The sequence below is a fragment of the Cydia splendana genome, chromosome Z (genome assembly GCF_910591565.1).
Source record: "Cydia splendana chromosome Z, ilCydSple1.2, whole genome shotgun sequence".
In the NCBI taxonomy this organism is placed as follows: domain Eukaryota; kingdom Metazoa; phylum Arthropoda; class Insecta; order Lepidoptera; family Tortricidae; genus Cydia; species Cydia splendana.
This window is the reverse complement of record NC_085987.1, coordinates 23,803,758-23,814,910: the sequence shown is the minus strand read 5'-3', so window position 1 is coordinate 23,814,910 and position 11,153 is coordinate 23,803,758. Positions and strand designations below refer to the sequence as shown.

General features: G+C 35.0%; 1 protein-coding gene across 1 annotated transcript in view; it reads left to right on the top strand.

Moving 5' to 3' along the window:
- The first annotated feature begins 1,053 nt into the window (after positions 1–1,053).
- LOC134804710 (uncharacterized) overlaps positions 1,054–11,153 on the top strand; it is a 35,355-nt gene continuing 25,255 nt past the window's right edge. Inside the window, exons 1-2 of the mRNA XM_063777870.1 lie at positions 1,054–1,676; positions 1,764–1,955. Of these exons, the coding sequence (XP_063633940.1) occupies positions 1,379–1,676; positions 1,764–1,955 (490 nt within the window). The 5' untranslated portion in view covers positions 1,054–1,378. The remainder of the gene's footprint in view (positions 1,677–1,763; positions 1,956–11,153) is intronic.

The window sequence follows — 11,153 nt, the reverse complement described above, 5'->3', positions numbered from 1 at the left end:
ACATTGTTGATAATTCTAGTCTTAATTTAAAAAATAAGGTTTAAGGGGGCAGAAATGTGCCAGTGTTTTTTTATTATTTAAATATCGATACGAAGCTATTTCGAAATGAACACAATAAACGGACTCCTACTCCTACATGTGATATTTACCTACAGCCTGGCAAAAAAGAGTAGAAATTAAGAAGTGGCAACACTGTAGTGTCGTCCCGTTCTCTTATATAAATTGATTTGAAAGGGACGACATTACAGTGTTGCCACATTTTAATTTCTACTCTTTTTTGCCAGGCTCTACTCGAGTCATTCTGACAAATTTTTAAAATTACATTTCTAATAATTCAGTTCACATTAAAAAGTTAACTAAATACAACGTTATTTGCCCTTAGTAGTATAGTAACGATAGAACTAACTTGTTGCCATCCGGATGTTTACCATAAGCACATGCTATAGTTTAAGCCCAAAATATCCTTGCGTTGGAATACGACACGGTGTCCGATGATTTATGACAAAAACCGATACCTAGTGTATTGTATCGGTCGAGCGACAGTTGATATATTTTTATTAAGTACCTTAGGGTTTTAATACAATATAATATTTATATTATATTATATTATAAACTACATATTATTATTATAATGTAACAAAGTAAACTACATTTTATAACTAGTTTATAATTTAAATCGTAATGAATTGAAAGTAATTCAAATGTTTTAAATATTTTATTATTATTTTTACACACTTTTATTTACATAGCTTCATTGCGTGTATATACGTACCTATCTTCTTTGTATGGTGTTTTAAATCTTGTAATGACTAAAATTTGAACCAATTCCCGGTATCTGATAATCTAAGTATGGTTCCGCTTATTTCGCACTATCCGTGTTGAAATTTCTTTTTCGTGATGAAAATATCTTACAAATGTTATCCCCCTCTGCACCGCATTCTGTAGTATTTTGGTATTAGAGTCGCGCAGGGACAGTTTGGACGCGATCCAGTCGTGCTCTGAGCTCACCCGCGAGCGCGCAAACAACAATACAATTTATCGGAAACTGATAATCGTTTCCAGCTAATAACTAGAGTTAAACAAAGAAACTGTGTTGTGTGTGTGTGATACAATTTCGTTGAATATATCGGACTAAAGTGTATTTGTATATTTGTTTAGGAACTTTTGTCTGTGATAATTATTTATATTTGTATATGTTTAACTAAACTTTAGCCTGTTTAATCATAACACGTGTAACTAGAAGCATTTATTAATTCCGCAAGACAAAATAATATAGTTTCTACTAAGACCAACGCGCAACGCAAACAAATAAAAAAAAACTAGCTTCCTACTATTTTAAGCACATCGTAAACTGTGCAAACTGAAGCACATAAACAAGATGGCTTCTAACCGGCACGCGACTTCACTTATAAATCACAATACGTTTATTTGTGTTCTCATCTCCCTCTTGCTTCCACCTGCGCCAGAGAGTGCGGCGAGGCCGTTTGATGATAACCGGCGAGTGCCCAATGAAGACGGAGGGCGAAGAATGACCCGAGAATACGATCTGAGACAAGGTGCACTCAGAGGGTTAATTGTAAAACCAAGTCGTCAATACGACTTGCAAAGCGTTGAAATGTTTTTGGGTATACCTTACGCTGCACCACCCGTGGGCAACTTCCGTTTTATGCCACCCGGTAAGAAGATACATACATATTAATTAATAATAAAAATATTATTTTCGCCTTTTAAGTTTTGAATTTAATTTTAAATATAATTTGCAGCCAGTGCACCGTCATGGTCCGGTGTAAAGATGGCAACACGATTTGCTCCTGTGTGTCCACAATCGCTTCCTGCGAAAAAAAAAGATGATCCACAGTCCTTGGGTCGGCAGCGGTACATGGAGCGGCTGGAGCCGTTTTTAGCACATGAGTCAGAAGACTGTCTATACCTTAATATCTACGTTCCTTATAGAGGTAAATTATAATCATCTATCTAATGCTAGCATTGTCCAGGCATTTTGACACGGCTCACTAGGGCACTAGTTTTATTAAAGCGACTAGCTGTCATCCGCCTTGCGAACTAGGCGGGACACTAAGCCTTTATTGGGATTAATTCGGTTTCCTCACGATGCCCAAAGGGCAGTAGGTACCTACTTCGTGGTGTACCTACATCTGAATGAAATATTTAGTATGAGTGCAGCCTACACAAAGATAAAATCTATTTGGTCCTGTATAATTATTCTGATCGTAAATTCATACCTACACGTTCCGATATATTATTCAAATTTGCGCAGTATTTTAGTTAAAAAAATACATTTGATTTTTAGACGAAAAATTTGGAAAATTGATTATTTTTAGTATGTACATCATTAGGCGGTTTTTTCGGGGTTGACAATATTTTTTTGTTTAAAATCTTTATAATAGGGATAACTATAACAAATAGTGTAAATTTCTAATGGTAGTAAGATTTTTCATATATCATTTACCAATAGGTACCTACATAATTGTATATTTACATAAATTTTAATTTACCGTATGTAAATTCTAACACTGATTTAGCAGTGAAAATCGATGTTTTATTTATTATTATTTTTTTCCTAGAATCAGTAAACAATTAGGTACGTAACACAGTATAGGTAGTAAATATATATATATATATATATATATATATATTAATTTCAGGCAAAAAGAAAAAAATAAAATTTAAGGGTTAATTCAAAGTACCTAACATAGGTGTATTTATTTTATCTTTAATGCTTCTCACACGTTCTATTTTCAAACAATGTTTTTGAAGATTTTCAACGAGTCCAACACACAGCAGGATGTTAAAAGCCTTACATATTTTTGCTAGGTACTTAATTTTTTTTAAACGCACGTTTGCTTACTGTACGACTTTTTTGTATCATACAAAGATACGAACCCTTCGATAACCTCGTCAATTATACTCGTATGTGTCCAGCACGCTCATGGTTTTTTTTATTGTAAATATTAACCGATGTAAAGCTTCTGGTATTAAACATGAACAAAGTTGGTTAGTAAAAATAAAAATTTGAGTAGTAAATACTGCAAATATATTTTAGCATTGCGTATTACTTAATTGTACGGCAATAAATATTATTTTATCCTTCTTAATAAAACAGCATCCCAAACACAACCCAATTTTAATGCGTAAACACAAGTCCATCCTTCAATTTAGTGAATCTATTTTAGTAGACTAAACGTGTTGAAAATAGTTCACATGCTGCGTGCGTGATGCTTGGACTAATGAGATTCTGGCATAAAAAAATTAAGATCAATTTTATTTCAAATTACCTGATAGGTGTGTTAAATTAAACTTTTGATGAATATAGCTAACGGTGGATAAGGTATGATGATGAAAACACGTACCTATTAGCAAATACTTATTTTTAATAAATAATTATACTCATTTTTATTATTTCTGTTCTGCTACGCAACCTAAAATAGGTAGGTGCTTTTCTTGTAAATTTAACCTAAACTGTTTGCTGGGTTGGTACTAGATAGATAATAGAGGGTGGTCCATAAATAGGTAAGTGGTACAAACCTGAATAATGTTTTGCCATCGTATTTTGTCGAAAAGTCTCAATTAGGTACCGATCGTGCCGCCGCTAATTGAGAGATCAATATAAATTCGTATTTATAAATAATGACGTTTTCCGATTAAATACGATGGCAAAGCATTATTCACGATATCTTTATCTACTTATTGTATTCCAATTCGAAGTAGATTTCAGGTTTTAGGTTAGGTTTCGTTCATGTCGTCTCGGATATGGGTAAATATGGTATCGATGCATTCAGTGTAATGCCCTGAACACAAATATATGAGATGACAAGCGCGAAAGTGGTGGGGGTAGTTGCTGTGGCGTCATAAAGTCTGCAGTACAAACTTTTTTTTTAGTTTCTTTTAAACATACCATGTGGGGTACCAAATGAAAGGGCATTGTGAGTAGATCACAAATATATACCATACTGTAACATTTTCAATACTTGGTCTAACAAATTATTAGAAAACGTTCAAAAATTTCACAATCCACTGTTGACTTTCAAGTGCTCTAAATTGAAAATGGCTGAATGGATTAGTCTAAAATACATACGAAATGACTGTGAATATTCTCTATATAATGTTAAAAAATAATTAACCAGATATATCAAAAAATAAGAAAAGTACACATGGTATGTTTAAAAGAAAATAAAATAAAAGTTTGTACTGCCGACTTTATGGCGTCACAGCAACTACCCCCACCACTTTCGCGCTTGTCATCTCATATATTTGTATTCAGGGCATTACACTGAATGCGTCGGTACCATATTCATCCATATCCGAGACGACATGAGCGAAAATCGATTTCTAGAAGACTTTTCTTTCGTTGGCCGGGCCACTAAGACATCTTTTTTAAGTAGGTAGCTCCAGCGGAGAAATATCTTAAATGATCACTTGGACCAAACATTTTTCATACTATGTTTTATCGAACAGAATTTCCTTCTTACGTCTATTTTTTCTTGACAAATAAAATAAACTATTTCGTACAATGAAATCCTAATGGATTGCCTCTTTTTTGAGTCTATAGATGAATTCTAACAAAGTTAGCGGGAGTTGAAATTTACTATTATATTTTATTTCTGTGCCACCCTTTGAGTTTGGCCTTGAGTTCAAAACTATTACTAATGGAGGAAAAGTACTTGAATTAGATAAAAGGGTGTTTATTCCGTGAATGAAATATTTGGAGTGTTAGAAACAGTCAAAGTATTCAAAATTACGTTGTTATACAAATTACCAGAAGCTATGATATAATTGATATAAAACATGTAGTTAACATAGGTCCCCCCCCCCCCCCTAAACTATATGTTCATGTCAATATATCAAATACAAATTTTCAATACATAAAGGCTTTGTTAAAGCATCGCCAGCATGTCGTCAGTACGCATATAGGGACTTTATTACTATCATGCCATTTTCGATTATCTCGCGAATAAAATTATGTCTAACATCAAAATGCTTAGTGCTTACATGAAACATGTGGTTCCAACTTCTAACATTCCGACGTGAATGTCCTAAACAATGCCTCTTTGCACGCATCGGATAATTATAAATTTATTAGAAATTATAAATTTACTTTCCATACTATTTAAGGCAATTGTACAATTGTACTCTCTCAGGAAACTGACGAATTGCCTAACTACCCCGTGTAGTGTAGTGTAAGACCGACGATCGACTACACAAGCCGCCCAGTCTGCGTCCGCTGACCCTGTCACGTCCAACCTACTCTTCTCATACTTGATGCTGTAGTCCATAGTACCTTTCAAGTACCGAAGCACGCGCTTCGCAGCCTTCCAATGAGCTTCCGAGTAGCAATGGTTAAACTGACTTAACATACTCACAGAATCCGCGATGTCAGGTCGCGTACAGATTGCGATATATATAAGGCAAACGTACTTCACCAAGAGGCAGTAGAGGGTTAAAAATTTGTTTGAAGTATTTCTTCCTCACAAGGCATCATCTTGCAAAAGTTTTGAACTCAAAGCTTTGGGGGAAAATTTTGAAAGGCTGTCCTGCTACGCCATTTGTTGTTCAGTGTTTATTCTGTGAACAACATGAAATGTAGGTTCGATATCGATTTAATCCCTCGAGCATCAGTTCAGCCGGTAGTAAAGGCAGGTTAGTTATCAGCCGGGTTATGCTCCGCAGCGCCATCTATCGGCAAAATGACTCATTTCCGGGTTCTTGCACATATGTAAGTTTATCAATATTATCATAGAGCAGCAGTTTACACAAATCTTTATCAAGAAATTTATAGCAATAAATTTATTACCTACTTTTATGTATTTTTATACAACAAATATATAAAAGTAACCGTTTTGAAATTATTTGATGTTTACATTTTTGTGCCAATTCTTTTAGGTCATAAAAATGACAATTGTTTGGTGATTGATTAAATACTACCCTTGTTATTGCTTTGCGAATTGAGCTATGTTAGTTTATTTGAATGCTTAAGCGAAATATTAATTATGATGTATAAAAAATAATTGTCAGTCGTGCACGTATCAGACATTCCGAAATCCATACTATCCACATTATTTATTACTTAAAGAATATTAAATACACAAGTTAATACCATACCTAAATCCTTCGAAGTCACGGCGACCACGACATAAACGATATATTGGTAGATATGTTTAGGGCACTCCTGCATGAAATAAATATATGCAACGCTCTTTAGAATTAAGCTCCTTAAACTAATTGCGATTCCTGGACCATGCCTGAATTATTACACCTTACGATTACAGTAGCTAGTCAGTGCTCTCGACCGAGCGCTGGCAATGTCTAAATAAATCAGCCGAAAAAATGACCGAGACTTCCACTCGGTCTCCAATCATTTTACTAGACCGAGTGCCCCCGCGCTCCCCGCACTGACTGACTCGCCGGGTGTAATGGCTCCTCTACACAGCCCCGCGCTAGACCAGCGAGATGGCCATGCGATGGTTATGGCTCCTCTGGTGTTATGGTTTAATGTTTTTCACATGGCTTGAGAACGATGACCTGCTGTTATCGTCGATGACTGCAGTCATCTCAATACAAAATGCGAGATTTTGCTTTTTAAGTTATAAATTGTATGGAGATGACAGGTGACATCCTACCCTTTGAAAAATATTATAGTTACTTAGTAAGTGCATAGTTATCAAGAGTATTAACTGGGTGTCTTTGTTCAAAATTATATTATTAATGATTTCAACAAAAGTGTCTGAAAAGAACCGGAAACGCATCAAAGACAAAAAGCGCTCCGCCGTTTCGTTGATTAGAACCGGATGACGGCGCCGGCGCGCCTGTTTGCTCATTTCCGTTTGCGTTATTCATAGATTTTTTTATCATAAACGTACAAGAGAGCTTAAAAGCATCAAATAATATTTAAAATGTACAGAAAATATAGTATTTCTCTATATTTACTTAGATTTTTTATACAATTAAGATCTATATTCACGGTGTTTTTTTAAACGCCGTTAACTTCGGGGTATGGCTAAATACATTTAAGGAAACTGAATAGCATAGTTTTTTTTTTAAATATGATATTTTTTTAAAGTTTTTATCCTTCAAAATGGAGTTCATTAGAATACATACCGGTTTTTTTGAGAAAGTTACTTAATTTAAGCTTACGAACGCACTACCGTGTAGAAAAAGGTGGTTTTCCGTGGACGCCAATTTTGGGTATTTCCTTTGTGCCATTTTATTTGCTTATTTGATTTATAAACGATGCTCCTTTGATCTGTCAAAAGTTTATAGGTTCTCAAAAACGTAAAACAATAGACAACTGATATAATTATGTTTCCTAAAGTTTATCTGACATCGCGTACCTACTACGTTTTTTCACAAGCATACGATCCGCATTTCCTTACGCACTTTTTATAAGGGTACCGTAATGGCAAAATGATCCCCATATGGTTTTGACATGTCCATCTCTTTTTATGTCTGTCTGTGTATTTGGCAAATATACTATTATTATAATTATCTTAATACAATTCTAAATATGGGAGTGTTTTGTGTGCTGGTACTCAGTTTTGTAATTAAATTTCTAAAACTATATATTGAGAAGTAAATTTTAAAAATATATATTGGTAAACATAAACGTATAAGCACGGCACATTTCTCGATAGGTATTTTAATATAAGTTCTTTTTAAGAACCTTGGCTATATTGGATCACTGAAAATATCTAAAAGGTTTCTAAACATCCGACAATCTAAGAAATATACTCTCCCTTCCTTACTCTTTCCTTTAATTTACAACCGGGTGTCCAAAAAATATATATATACAATACTTGCACTAAGTATATACAATAGTGTGGTTTGTCTCAGGAGTTCCGTATACATAATACACTTTTACAAAGCTTTTTTCTTAAGATCAACTCATGCTTGACATTCTTATTGGTTTAAGTACCTCATGAGTTACAGAGATAAGGAGGATAATGTTAATTTTCCCCTACTTTGTTAAATAACTTAAACTATTTATCTGACAATATAAAAACCGTATATTTGACATTTTATGAACAAGTCGTTTTATTTAATAATACATACCTATCTGTAAAACGATAAAAATAGGAAACCCTTTTTTATTTTATGATTTACCCAAATAGTGGCTGATATTTAAAATTAATAACTAGCTTAAATCTAGAATAGGCCATTAAGGGCCACTTGCACCATACCACTAACCCGGGGTTAAGCGGTTAAACTGTTAACCCAGTGTCAAATTGTACTGGTAACTCCAGGTTTAACCGGTTAACCCGGGTTAGTGAAATGGTGCAAGTGGCGCTAAGGCGTTGTACCAAGGATGCTAGCGGCATTTCCTCGCTGTATCGCAATGCTGATATCTTTTATTTATGTTACATCGTCCGTCTTTGGGTCACCGATTTACATATGTGTACCAAATTTTAGCTCAATTGGTCTTGTATAATCACCCTTTGTTTAACCGACTATGAAAAGGAGAATAGTGTCCGACCGAAACATGTTTTTTTGCCGAAACCGAAACCGAAACCGAATGTTCGGCTTTGGCTCTAGTTTCGGCCGAAACCGAAACCGAAACAGAAACTTTTGTAGACTTGTTAAAATCGTTGAAAAAATCTCATAAAACCGCTTTTACACACATATTATGGGGCTGTCAACACCCAATGTCCTTGAAATTGATGTTACTTAAGCAGTTTTTTAAGAAAATTACTAGAGTTAGACCAAGATAATTCTGCAACGATTTTGATAAGACATGCAGTGCAAGTGTTACTTTAAACGTCAAAACTTCTATGAAATGATGACGTATAAATAACATTTGCACTAGTAGCACAGCACTGCGTATGCTATCAAAATCATTGCAGAATCTTCTTGGTCTAACTCTATTTATTCACCAGTCAAGCTAACATGTAGATACAGGGTCAACCAAAAAGCAACCAAAAACGCGAGCGCAGCGAGCGCGAAATTTTTTGTTAACAATATCGCAAGGCCGGGTACCGATCTACACCTGGGCCTAAAAGTCCGAAGTGCCCCAGTGAGGCGAACTTTCATGCGAAGTCAAAGCCGTGCTTCAGGCTTCAGGATAAGTAGTTAAGCACAGACTCCAACCAATGTCCATTGTATTAAAAAGCGAGACCGCAGGCCGAGCATGGCGCAGCGAGGCCAAAGGCTAAGCTGAAGTAGAGGACATGTGGAGCACAAACCAATGGTAAATTGAGGTAAAAAGTGAGGCTAAGGTCGAGCATTCGTATGAAAAACTGTACTGGGGACACTTTTAAGGGTTTTTTCTTCGTTTTAATCAATAGTCAGCTGTTCAGCTTCGCAAAATATTAACTATTGAGAAAATCAACTTTGCGGCCTTTAGCCTCGCTTAAAATTTGCTATTAGAGGTAGATAGAAAAATGACTGAATAAGAGCGAAAAAGATATCGTTCGACTCGGGCCGAGCTGATACTCGGCCAACAAACGGCTACGTGCGACAGTGTTATCTCATTCACTCCGATACAATTAGACAGTGTGCGCGTTATAAGTATTGACAGCCTCTTAAGACTGCGTCGACCGTCCAGTGGCGCTCTCATTAGTGGAATTGTGTTTTATAATAAACCAATTAATTTCTGTACCTATACATGAATCAGTATACGTAGATATGTATTAATATTGTTGTCCTACTTATTCCCCAACTTTTGGTCTTTGTCCGAAGTACCATTTCGTAAGTTTCGGCCCGGCCGAAAGGTTCGGCCGTTTTTTGGCCGAAACCGAAACTACAGCCGAAACATGATTTTTTGGCCGAAACTGGCCGAAACCGAAACCGAACCTTCGGTCGGACACTAAAGGAGAACGTTCTCAATATACTCCCCGATCGATCCAAGGCGAGTGGACCGATTTGGTAAATTAGAATTATCCTAATGTGCATTTTAAGTGCATAAATCATTTACATGACGGTCTATCTACTAAGGATCTTAGTAGAACGTGATAGAACAAACTGTGCTATTATTGTCCCTTGGACAAAGGAACAGAATAACAACAAGAAAAAGTTACTTCCACCCAAATTATTATTTTTATTTAAAGGGTTATACTTCCCTATTGTACCTAAATATGTACCTAAATATGTATTGTATTGTATTGTTATCAAATCAGGATCTGCCGGATAAATCCAGGGAACTATTCCTATAATTTGATTCTGGTTATTTTAAAGCTATTATTGATGTAAAGACAGATATTGATAATTTGATACATAATAATAACATTAAAATTACAAAGGAAAACATAAGGCAGGACCCAAAAATTGATATTTAAGCATCTATCCTAAATAAATATCTATATTTAGGAGATTAATTATTTTCACCAAGTCAATGTATAATTATGTAGGTAGGTACTTAATAACGAGTTCAATATACATTCATGTATTCTTCCCGACGCAAAATCTTTGAAATAATAATAGGTACTTATACAAGTCAAGAATAAGTAGGTACAAGTACGAGTAAGCTGCCTCTTTAGTATTGATCGTTTTTAAAGTGAGTTTTAAGCCATCTTTAGGATAATCTGTGTCACTTTCACCACTAATATACACAATAGCGCCATCTCCGGCAGCACGAGTTAATTATTACAAAGGGTTAAAACTAGAGTTCCCTTTGTGAAGCTGCAGTTAAGGGGTACCTTGTTATACAGTAATCTCGTCAAAATGTACTAGATGGCGCCTTAACGTCAAAATCTTATATAAGGGAAATTGCGTGATAGGCTTACATTGCCAACTTTTCCACGCTTGTTAGATGGCGCTTGATAATTTGATAATTTCGTATGGTATTAGTAAGAGCTTTTTGAAGTTTGCCTACGAATCCAACGATGTCTGTTAGCAAATATTATTAAAAGTAAACAAATTGTTGTGTACAGTCTAAAACATCTAAAATCAATAACTCGTTGCAGTTAGTATTGATAGCGCCATCTCTATATATTGTTAGTGACTGATTAAAACACTTTTCCTCAAGCATTCCTACAGTATTGCTGCGTCTGATCGTAGATGGCACCACAAGTAAGTTAATATTTTATTTAAAAAGAACTGATATACAATAAAAATTGATTCTTGTAAAATATACATGTTTATGTAAGAATGGCTCTTACGTTCACGTAGAATTGGAAGTTAATAATTTCTAAACATTATAAGAGCTA